The sequence below is a fragment of the Rana temporaria genome, chromosome 3, assembly GCF_905171775.1.
Source record: "Rana temporaria chromosome 3, aRanTem1.1, whole genome shotgun sequence".
In the NCBI taxonomy this organism is placed as follows: Eukaryota; Metazoa; Chordata; class Amphibia; order Anura; family Ranidae; genus Rana; species Rana temporaria.
Window position 1 is genome coordinate 199,238,282 of NC_053491.1, and position 12,147 is coordinate 199,250,428.

General features: G+C 46.0%; 1 protein-coding gene across 1 annotated transcript in view; it reads left to right on the top strand.

Annotated features, from left to right (window-relative positions):
- Window positions 1-2,900: 2,900 nt before the first annotated feature.
- The window catches only part of FGD6 (FYVE, RhoGEF and PH domain containing 6), a 158,854-nt gene continuing 149,607 nt past the window's right edge, over window positions 2,901-12,147 (top strand). Inside the window, exon 1 of the mRNA XM_040344117.1 lies at window positions 2,901-3,063. Within this exon, the coding sequence (XP_040200051.1) occupies window positions 3,054-3,063 (10 nt within the window). The 5' untranslated portion in view covers window positions 2,901-3,053. The remainder of the gene's footprint in view (window positions 3,064-12,147) is intronic.

Below are 12,147 nucleotides of genomic sequence, written 5' to 3' on the forward strand. Positions count from 1 at the left end.
GCCGCGAAGTTGGCGGATGAATATGCGGATACTCGCAAGACAAACCAGGTCACACCACGGGTACAACCTCCACGACCAACGGTGCCCTCACACCCACCAGCCGCTAGATACCAACCTCCTAACAGACCGATGACATCTAGCCCTCGCTATCCACGCCAGGAGGACAACGAACAACGCTGCTTCCGGTGCAAACAGCTGGGTCACTTCAAGCAGAATTGCCCCATGAACGACAACACCAGGTCAAATTGGTCTCAACTTGGGTACCGCCCACCAGCAGCAGCCCATTGTGTAGACTCGGCTTGGGATCCCCAGGAGCTGGGTCAGGAAGAACCATTGGACACCCTTTACGAAGTCCTCACGGTACAATCTGGTATTACGGACAACAGGGAACACCATTGTCAGCTGGTCATGGGCGACAGCCATGAGCCGGAGGGGCCCTGGAGGGAGCTGGGCAGAAAGAGGCACCGCCGGCTACCCCCCAAGAAGAAGAGGTCCTGGAAGCCGTATAACAAGCTGACCTGGGAGGAGAAGAAGCGACTGGAGGAGAGGGAGTCGCAGCGGGCGTCCCAGATGCGGGCCGAGATGTTCGCCAAGGGCCCACCGGTGGCCCCTTACACCACCACCCAGTTCCTGATGATGAAGGACCACGTGGAGAGCCTGCAGGACATGAGCAAGCAGGAGCTGATCGGTGAGTACATAGAGCTGGAGGAGTGCATAAGTCGCATGGAGGAGGAGAACAATCACCTGAGGTCACAGCGGGCTGACCCCCCCAGGCTCCATGAACTGGACATGGAGCTGGAGAAGCTCAAAGAGGAGAACCGGTGGCTGTGGAGGGAGCAGAGGGTGGCTGACCCTATGGGGCTCTGATCCCCCCCCCCCCGAACTCTGAGCACCAGTGCTACAGCATTTCAACAAATATAACTTTTTCTTTTTATGAATCTCCTGTGATTGTCACTTCAGAGCCATAACCTGCCCCCTCCCATAGCGGGACACCTAGATGGCGGCACACAGACCCATTCGCCGTCTTCACACTGACTTCTGGTGACTCTGCAGATCGCACAAAGACTTGGGGACTGAACGGCGTGTGATCTGACGACCCGGTGACATACCTAAGTCTGAAGCAGTTGCCAAGGGAGGTCAGTCACGCCAAACGGAGTTAACCTCGGACTAAAAGCTCTGAACCCGTCGACCCTACTGGACCAGGAAAGGTCCAACCGGGTTTGCTGGAGCAGGGAGAAAAAGGGGGGCCATTGTGATGCATTTGCCTATATGTCTCAGTTTAATGCTCCCTGCTTGCCCTGTGTGATTCTGTCCTCGGCTAACAGGTTATTGACGTGCTAATGTCCCCTCACTATTTCTAAAGGTTAATTGATCTATTGTGTTGTGTGAAGGAGATCTGTGTTTAAGTGGCTTGTGTTAATTATTCTGATTGCTCCATTGTGGTAATTATCTCTCTATATGCGGGGTCGAGCTGTCTAGTTAATGTATTCAGTACAACTCCGTCGTGTCTGCCTAATCATCTGTATGGAAGCCCCAGTGTGAGGGGGCGGAGATTTGTCATTGTAACAGTTTTGGAAATTACATATAAGCTGTGTGTTATAACATTAAACTGTCTTGTTCTAGCATTAAGCTTGGACTAATGTGTGACTTAATGGGCGATCTCAGGAATATTCCTCCTAGTGGAATATTGGGTGATGTTCTTATGGAAGAAGGGAATCTTTGACGGGGATATCATACCAATACTGTCACAGGCACTGGTGTGGCTGCCCTGATGGGCACTAATCAGGCTGAATTAATGGGCATGAGTGTGGCTGCCCTGATGGGCACTGATCAGGTTGTATTAATGGGCACTGGTGAGGCTGCATTAATGGGCACTGGTGTGGCTATGCCCTGTCCTATGCCCAATAGTTGAATGTTTTTACTTATTTTTTTGCACAATATATACTGTTTTTGTGCGTGTTTGCAAAAATTGCCGGTCTGGATGAAGTCCAGGGCCAAATGTTTGTCACAGTCCAGCCCTGCTGAGATGTAAATCCGGCCCTGGCTCTATATGTCTATAGATGATGGCAGGATTTTGTGTAATGAATTCAGGATTTTGTGTATTGAATTATTTGTGTGATGATTTGGTGTAATGAATTCAGAAGATTTTGTGTAATGAATTCAGAGGATTTTGTGTAATGAATTCAGGATTTTGTGTAATGAATTTTTTGTGTGATGAATTCTGGATTTTGTGTAATGAATTCCGGATTTTGTGTAACGAATTCAGAGAATTTTGTGTAAAAGAATTCAGATGATTTTGTGTAATGAATTCTGGATCTTGTGTAAATGAATTCATAGGATTTTGTGTAATGAATTCATAGGATTTTGTGTAATGAATTCCAGATTTTGTGTAATGAATTCCGGATTTTATCTAATGAATTCAGAGGATTTTCTGTAATGAATTCCGGATTTTGTGTCATGAATTCCGGATTTTATCTAATGAATTCAGAGGATTTTGTGTAATGAATTCCGGATTTTATCTAATGAATTCAGAGGATTTTGTGTAATGAATTCCGGATTTTGTGTAATGAATTCAGAGGATTTTGTGTAATGAATTCTGGATTTTGTGTAATGAATTCAGAGGATTTTGTGTAATGAATTCCGGATTTTATCTAATGAATTCAGAGGATTTTGTGTAATGAATTCAGAGGATTTTGTGTAATGAATTCAGAGGATTTTGTGTAATGAATTCGGGATTTTGTGTGATGAATTCAGGACTTTGTGTGATGAATTCAGGACTTTGTGTGATGAATTCAGGACTTTGTGTGTTTTCATAAAACTTTACCAACAGCAGAACACCCAGATACTGATCGCTAGCAATGTGCAGTCAGTGTGACGTCACTCCTCGGGCACGCCCCCATTCCGCCCCGTTTCCCATAGTGGGAAGTGTCCTGAGACTCCGGCAGGCAGCTTCTTGTACGGACAGTGCTGGGACTCATCCTGCCCGCTCCGCTCATGTATACAGTCCGGATCACTACAATGGATTAAACGGCAACTTTGATGGAAGAAGGAACATGAGTTCTGGTGAGTGCTGTGTGCGGGATCCGGGATCCGGGATGGGGATTTTCCACTCGCTGCTCATCAGTCCGGACTAAGGATGTGCGAGAGGCTTCCTGGGCAGCGCTATGGGAAGAAAGGGGGGCGGCAATCTGCTGTGCTGGGAGACACACTGACTGCTACTAACTCCTTCACTGTGTGCACTGCACGAGAGATACAATCTACACTACTACTGATTACATATATTCTGACCTGCAGGACATAATGTCATCTACTACTACTGATCACTAAGTCTGGGCTAATGCATATAATGTGATCTACTACTACTACTGATCACTGGACTACAGCATATAATGTGATCTACTACTACTACTGATCACTGGACTACAGCATATAATGTGATCTACTACTACCGATCACTAAGTCTGGACTACATACAGCATATAATGTGATCTACTACTACTGATCACAGGACTACAGTATATAATGTGATCTACTACTACTGATCACTGGACTACAGTATATACAGTAATGTGATCTACTACTACTGATCACTGGACTACAGTATATAATGTGATCTACTACTACTGATCACTGGACTACAGTATATAATGTGATCTACTACTGATCACTGGACTACAGTATATAACATGATCTACGACTACTACTGATCACTGGACTACAGTATATAACGTGATCTACTACTACTGATCACTGGACTTCAGTATATAACGTGATCTACTACTACTGATCACTGGACTTCAGTATATAACGTGATCTACTACTACTGATCACTGGACTACAGTATATAACATGATCTACTACTACTGATCACTGGACTACAGTATATAATGTGATCTACTACTACTGACTACAGTATATAATGTGATCTACTACTACTGAACACTGGACTACAGTATATAATGTGATCTACTACTACTGATCACTGATTACAGTATATAATGTGAACTACTACTGATCACTGGCTACAGTATATAATGTGATCTACTACTACTGATCACTGGACTACAGTATATAATGTGATCTACTACTACTGATCACTGACTACAGTATATAATGTGATCTACTACTACAGTATATAATGTGATCTACTACTACAGTATATAATGTGATCTACTACTACTGATCACTGACTACAGTATATAATGTGATCTACTACTACTGATCACTGACTACAGTATATAATGTGATCTACTACTACTGATCACTGACCACAGTATATAATGTGAACTACTACTGATCACTGGACTACAGTATATAATGTGATTAAACAATCAGTAGTAATAGTAGATCACATTATATACTGTAGCCCAGACTTAGTGATCAGGAGTAGTAGATCACATTATATACTGTAGTCCAGTGATCAGTAGTAGATCACATTATATACTGTAGTCCAGTGATCAGTAGTAGATCACATTACATACTGTAGTCCAGTGATCAGTAGTAGATCACGTTAATCTGAATTACAGGATATAATGTGTACTACTACCTCTGACCACCTAGTCTGGACTGCAGGATAGACGGTGTACTACTAATCACTTACTATGGATATGTGTAATACTGATCACAAAGCCAGCAAATGGCCATGCATGCACACTCCATGACACCTCTGGGTACTCAGTGTTGAGGAAGAAGAACATGCACACTAGAGCATGTAGAGCACTCTCTGATCACCACCTTATTAGTTTTGCTTTCTGTCTTTCACCTCCTCTCCCTCCAATCACCTAACCTCCCTCCAGTTACCTGTAGAAACCTTAGCCACCTCAACCCTTCTCTTTTCTACTCTGCTACTGACCATCTTTATGACAAAATCCCACCCCTGTCCTGCCCCAACCTAACTACTTCTGTCTATAACGGCTCACTGTCATCCTCCCTAGCTCGCCCTTCTCGCTACACGGAGAATCAGGCCCGACCACTACAACCCTGGCAAACAGACGACACCAGAAGTCTCAGAAAACATAGCCACGCTCTAGAGCGCATGTGGCATAAGACTAAGTCCCAGGAAGACTTCAACCAATATAAATCTGCCCTCCTAAAATACAATTTCTGCCTTCTAAGTGCCAAACAGACCTATTTTGTCACTCTCATTAACACCTTCTCATCTAGTCCCCGTCAACTCTTCTCTACATTTGAGGCCCTGTACACACGATCAGTCCAAACTGATGAAAACGGACTGAAGTTCAGTTTCATCAGTCCACACCTACCGTGTGTATGCCCCATCAGACTTTTGTACTTCAGTCCAAAGTTTTAGAACTTGCTTTAAAATCGGACTGATGGACGCCTGACCGATCGGTCGAAACCGATGGTTAGTACGCAAAAGCATCGGTTCAAAACCCGCGCATGCTCAGAATCAAGTCGACGCATGCTTGGAAGCATTGAACTTTGTTTTTTTCAGCACGTCGTTGTGTTTTACGTCACCGCGTTGGACTCAATCGGATTTTGAACTGATGGTGTGTAGGCACATCAAACCATCAGACTTCAGCCTTCAGTCCGTTTTCATCGGATGGACTGATCGTGTGTACAGGGCCTAACTCTCTACTCTGTCCTCCACCCTCTAATTCACTCACTGCCCAGGAGATCGCCAATCACTTCAAATATAAGATTGCTACAATTCATGAGGAGATCTCCAATGCACAGAAACCTCCTCCACTCAACACCCCATTTCCACAGATACAATCATTACTTCCCTCCTTCAACCCTGCTAGTATTAACGAGGTTGCTGAACTTCTTTCTAACACCCATCTAACCACCTGCTCCCTCGCAAATGCTACGCTCACCCTCTGACTTGATTTTACACTCTCTAACTCACATCTTCAATCTATCCCTTTCTTCTGCCATCTTCCCCAACTCTCTAATACATGCTCTAGTCACCCCTATACTTAAAAAGCCCTCACTGGACCCCACCAATCTTCACAACTTACACCCCATTTCCTTACTCCTCCAAACTCTTTGCATGACTCTTACACCTGACTGAGCGACCATCTGATTAAGAACAAACATCTTGATCCCAACACTCGGAAACTGCTCTTCTTAAACTCGCAAACAACCTACTACCGGCTAACACCAACGGACACTATTCTGTACTACTCCTCCTGGACCTTTCTGCTGCCTTTGACGCTGTGGACACTCCACTCCCTTGGTCTCTGTGACTGTACTCTTCACTGGTTCTTATTCTACCTATACCAACGCACCTTCAGTGCCTTTTCCAACTCTACTACCTCCTCTTCTCTTCCTCTCTCTGTTGGAATCCCCCAAGGTTCTGTTGTTGGACCTCTCCTTTTCTTAATCTACACCACCTCCCTGGGTCAGTTGATTGCCTCCCATGGCTTTCATATCATCTCTACGCTGGCGACACCCAAATCTTTCTCTCCACCCCTCAGCACCCAGTCTCCTCACGTATCACCAACATACTATCAGACATATCGGCCTGGATGTTACATCACTCCCTCAGTCTCCTCACGCATCACCAACTTGCTATCAGACATCTCAGCCTGGATGTCTCATCACTTCCTCAAACTCAACCTATCCAAAACTGAGCTCATGATATTTCCTCCCCCATGTTGCTCTTCTGATTTCCCTGTCAAAATCAACGGCTCAACTATCAGTCCACCCATGCCAAGGTCCTAGGTGTAATCCTGGACTCTGAATTATCCTTTTGACCCCACATCCAGTCGCTGTCCAAAGCTTGCTGCCTCAACCTCCGCAACATCTCCAAGATACTCCTCTTCCTAACCAACGACACAAAGCTTATAATCCACTCCCTGGTCATCTCTCGTCTCGATTTCTGCAACTTGCTCCTCATTGGCTTGCCTTTTTAAATAGGCTATCCCCCCTTTCAGACCATCATGAAAGCTTTTGCCAGGCTCATCCACCTTACAAACTACTCTACATCTGCTACCCCTCTTTGCCAATTCCTCCGTTGGCTGTCACTCAACCAACAAATGCTTTCCAAATACTAACCATAACTTACAAAGCCATGCATAACTTGGCCCCCAGCTATATCACTAACCTGGTCTCAAAATACCAACCTAATTGTTTTCTTCGCTCCTACCCAGGACCCCCTGCTCTCTAACTCCCTTGTCATCTCATCCCATGCTAGTCTCCAGAACTTCTCCCGAGCCTCTCCCATCATCTGTAATTTGCTTTACCCAAATATGTCCGACTATCTCCTACTTTGTCCACTTTTAGAAAATCCCTGAAAGCGCAGAGAAGCCTATCTGGCCCCCACCTAACAACTATACGTTTATTTTCTCCATCCGCACATCCCCCCACAGTTATTACCTCTTGTATCTCTTTACCCTCCCTCTTAGATTGTAAGCTCTAACGGGCAGGGCTCTCTGATTCCTACTGTTTTAAAGTGTATTGTAGTTGTACTGTCCACCCTCAAGTTGTAAAGAGCTGCGTAAACTGTCGGCGCTATATAAATCCTGTAAAATAATTATAGGGGGGTATGCCGAATTACATCAGGTGTTGGCAGCAAGGGAGGGGGACGCAGTTCTGCATCTTTGCCCTTGGTGTTGGGCAAACCTGTCCCAACACTGTTAACTGTACTGCTGTGTATAAGGCCATCTATAGTTAATGTGGTGGCTTAGTGCTTCTGCTTTGCAGTAATGGGACAGGACAACATCTGCATGGAGTTTGCATGTATTCAGGTTGGTTTTCTCCAGGTACTCTGACATGCTGGTAGGTTAATTGGCCCTACTATGTTTGTACAAATTGGCTTGTGCATATGTGTACCACATTCTGCATGCTAGTGCCAAGCTGTAGAGCATGGGTCTTCAAACTACGGCCCTCCAGTTGTTCAGGAACTACAATTCCCATCATGCCTAGTCATGTCTGTGAATGTCAGTGTGTTACATTGCCTCATGGGATGTGTAGTTCTACAACAGCTGGAGGGCCATAGTTTGAGGATCCCTGCTGTAGAGGGTTGAAGAAAGACCTGGCTACCTACAGTATTAAAAAAAGCTATGGAAAGTTTCTTTAAGCCTATTAGATATGGTACGCAGAGAGCTGGCTCATTGAATGGCGAGAGTCACCTTTAGGGCTAGTTTACACTTGCTTCAACAGAAGGCTTCGGGCACGCTTTGTTGAAGCTCTCTGAACGCCAGTCAAAAGCTCCTGTCAATAAATAAAATGGTTAGCTTACAGTTCTGTTTACACCTTGCTTTTACTTGATGTTTCAATGGGGCTTTAGTGGGGCTTCGATGAGGCTTTGCCATAGACTTCTATGGAGGCTTTGAAGCACCACTAAAGCTACATGGGGTATAAGCAAAAGCAAGGTGTAAGACTGTAAGCCAGTGGTCTCAAAGTACCGGCCCGCGGGCCATTTGCGGCCCGCGGACCAGTTATAAATGGCCCCCAGGCAGGGTGGAAGTGAGGGGAGTGGTGGTGAGCCGTTGGTATTACAAGTTATTACCACCAGATGTGAGCTGGTGCCATCTGGTGGTGGCCGTTGGTATTACAAGATCGTTGCAATACTTTCTGTTTCGCCGTATTTGCGCAGCGGTCTTACAAGCGCACTTTTTTGGGAAAAAATTACACTTTTTTTAATTAAAAAATAAGACAACAGTAAAGTTATCCCCATTTTTTTTAATATTATGAAAGATAATGTTACGCCGAGTAAATTCATACCCAACATGTCACGCTTCAAAATTGTGTCCGCTTGTGGAATGCCGACAAACTTTTTTTACCCTTTAAAATCTTCATAGGCGACGTTTAAAAAAATCTACAGATTGCATGTTTTAAGTTACAGAGGAGCTAGAATTATTGCTCTCACTCTACCAATCGCGGCGATACCTCACATGTGTGGTTTGAACACCGTTTACATATGCGGGCGCTGCTCACGTATGTGTTCGCTTCTGCGCGCAAGCTCGTCGGGACGGGGTGCGTTTTCTGGCTCCTAACTTTTTTAGCTGGCTCCGAGATTCCAAGCAAATTTGTCAAACCCTGACTTACACCAGTGCTGGTGGTAATAATGCGCTCGCTGACACCAGTGCTGGGGGTTAATAATGTGTTCGCTGACACCAGTACTGTTGTTTTTGAAGTTTGAAAGTTTGCATGCGGCCCCCCATGGCATATGAAAACTTGTCTTGTGGCCCTCAGGTAATTTGAGTTTGAGACCCCTGCTGTAAGCTAACCATTTTATTTAGTGACATGAGCTGTGACTAGCGTTCAGAGATCTCTAACAAAGCCTGTCCTAAGCTTTGTTGAATCCGAAGCAAGTGTAAATGAGCCCTTAGGCCCCTTTCACACTGACACGTTTTTCAGGCGGTTTAGCACTAAAAATAGCGCTGTTATACCGCCTGAAAAAATCATGCCCTACAGTCTTCAGGGTGAAAGCCCGAAGGCTTTCACACTGAAGCAGTGCGCTAGCAGGACCGCTCCAAAAGTCCTGCTAGCCGCATCTTTGGCGCTGTATAGGAGCGGGGTGTTTACCGCTCCTTCCCATTGAAATCAATGGGAAACTGCGATAATAACCCTTTTTGGCCGCTAGCGGGGGTTAAAACTGCACTGCTAGTGGCCGAATATTGCGGTAAATACGACGGTATAGCGGTGCTAAAAATCACGCCGCTATACCGTCACTGCACCTCCACTGCCCCGTGTGAAAGGGGCTTTAGTGTGCTAACATTTCTGCAGTACAGATTCTTTAGTGATACATGATTGTGAAGATGAGCAGGCGTTGTGCCGTCTATAGGAAGGAAATGATTACTGTTATGGATGACGGGGTCATATTTTGAGAAGGTGAAGTGTTTCCCTTTGTAGCCAAACAGGATGTTTATTTTTCATATTCCAGGCTGTAGTTTTTCTACTTACAAGTCATTTCCACATGTTTGTGCAAAACATCTCAGAAGCATGCAGTGACTTTTACATCAGTGTAACAGATGGCTGAAATCTTCTACCAAATACTGATGCTGGAAAATGTAGGCTCCAATATTGCTGTCATTGGCATTCTGTTCACACTATGAACCGCACCGCATTCCTGTGCAGTTCGCATGCGATTTAGCGTGGTGCAATTTTGAGCCCATTCACTTTGAATGGGCTCAAATTAAACCGCTTCTCACCAAAGAAGTGCATGCACATGGATTGCATGGGGATTTTGTACCATGTGATCCAGTGCAGGCAAACACACTGTTTCCTTCACTTCCTGTCCCATAGCCAAACAGGAAGTAAGAGGAAATCCCTACAAATTAAGGGAATTCCTTGGGGACCCCCAGATCACCAGAACTAGTGTCCTCATTGGAAGATTTCCCCTTTATTACTTTTTTGGGCAAATCCCAAAATATGGGATTTTCTTTTACTTTCACTTTCAATATTAATGGTAAACAGGACACATAGAGAAGGTGAAGCACCTTAAAGCGGATCTCCACTCTAAAGTGGAGTCCCGCTGATCGGCACCCTCCCCCCCTCCGGTGTCACATTTGACACCTTTCAGGGGGAAGGGGGGTGCAGATACCTGTCTACAGACAGGTATCTGCACCCACTTCCGGCCCTACGATACGGGCAAAGGACGGGTTTTTTCTCCGCTTCCCGCCCGTCCCCCGTTGTATGCTGGGAACACTCGGCTCCCAGCACACAGCGGAAGCCAATCGGCGGGCGCAGCGCGACTCGCGCATGCGCCGTAGGGAACCGGGCAGTGAAGCCGGAGCGCTTCACTTCCTGGTTCCCTCACCGTGGATGGAGGGGGGAGCAGCAGGGTGACGAGCGATCGGCTCGTCATCTGCTGCGATCACCGCTGGACTCCAGGACAGGTAAGTGTCCTTATATTAAAAGTCAGCAGCTGCAGTATTTGTAGCTGCTGGCTTTTAATATATTTGTTTAGTGGCACATCCGCTTTAACAGGGACATAGATGGCAATAAAAACCTCTCCACAACTATAACAAAAAAGATTTGCCTTTAGTTATACTTTAACCACTTAACCCCCGGACCATATTGCTGGTCAAAGACCAGGTCACTTTTTGCGATTCGGCACTGCGTCGTTTTAACTGACAATTGCGCGGTCGTGCGACGTGGCTCCCAAACAAAATTGGCGTCCCTTTTTTCCCACAAATAGAGCTTTCTTTTGGTGGTATTTAATAGAGGTCGACCGATATTTCGCCTTTTTGAAGATATCGGCATTGGCCGATTATTATGAAAAATAGGCCGATTATCTGTCCGCCTGCCCGCCCGCTCGATCACCCGCTCGCTCGCTGCTGACCTTTTTTTTTTTTTTCTATTTTTAGTTTAGGAAGTCGGCAGCCGGTAACAGCCAATCGGCGGCCGCCGCTGCCGACATCCTCCACTGTAAAGAAAACATCCCCTGACGTGCTGCACGCCATTGCCTCTGCCTACAAACCCCAGAATGCAGCGCGGGCCGGTAACTGCTGGCCCGCGCTGCATTCTGGGGTTTGTAGGTAGAGGCAGGGCACGCAGCACGTCAGGGGATGTTTTTTCCAGAGTGGAGGATGTAGGCAGCGGCGGCCGCCGATTGGCTGTTACCGGCCCGCTCTGCATTCTGGAGATTGTAGGCAGAGGCGGGGCAGCACGTCAGGGCCAGGGACAAATGAAACTTTATTGTGCTGGGCTAGGAGATGGAACGATGCTGGTGGGCATTGATTAGGTGGCAGTGAATAACATTGGGCTGTACTGGTGGGCACTGATGTGAGGCACTGGTGTGCACTGATGTGATATGCACTGGTGTGCACTGATGTGATATGCACTGGTGTGCACTGATGTGATATGCACTGGTGTGCACTGATGTGATATGCACTGGTGTGCACTGATGTGATATGCACTGGTGTGCACTGATGTGATATGCACTGGTGTGCACTGATGTGATATGCACTGGTGTGCACTGATGTGATATGCACTGGTGTGCACTGATGTGATATGCACTGGTTGGCACTGATGTGATATGCACTGGTGAGGTGGCACTGGTGGGCACTGATAGTCTGCACTAATGAGGTGGCACTGGTGGGCTGCACTGGTGGGCACTGATGTGGAACTTATGGATACTGATAGGCTGCACCCCACCTCTCCAACCTAAACAATTATCTCCTCTGCATCCTAGGTTTTTTGAGATGAAGGAAAAAAAAAATCGGCCTAAAATATCGG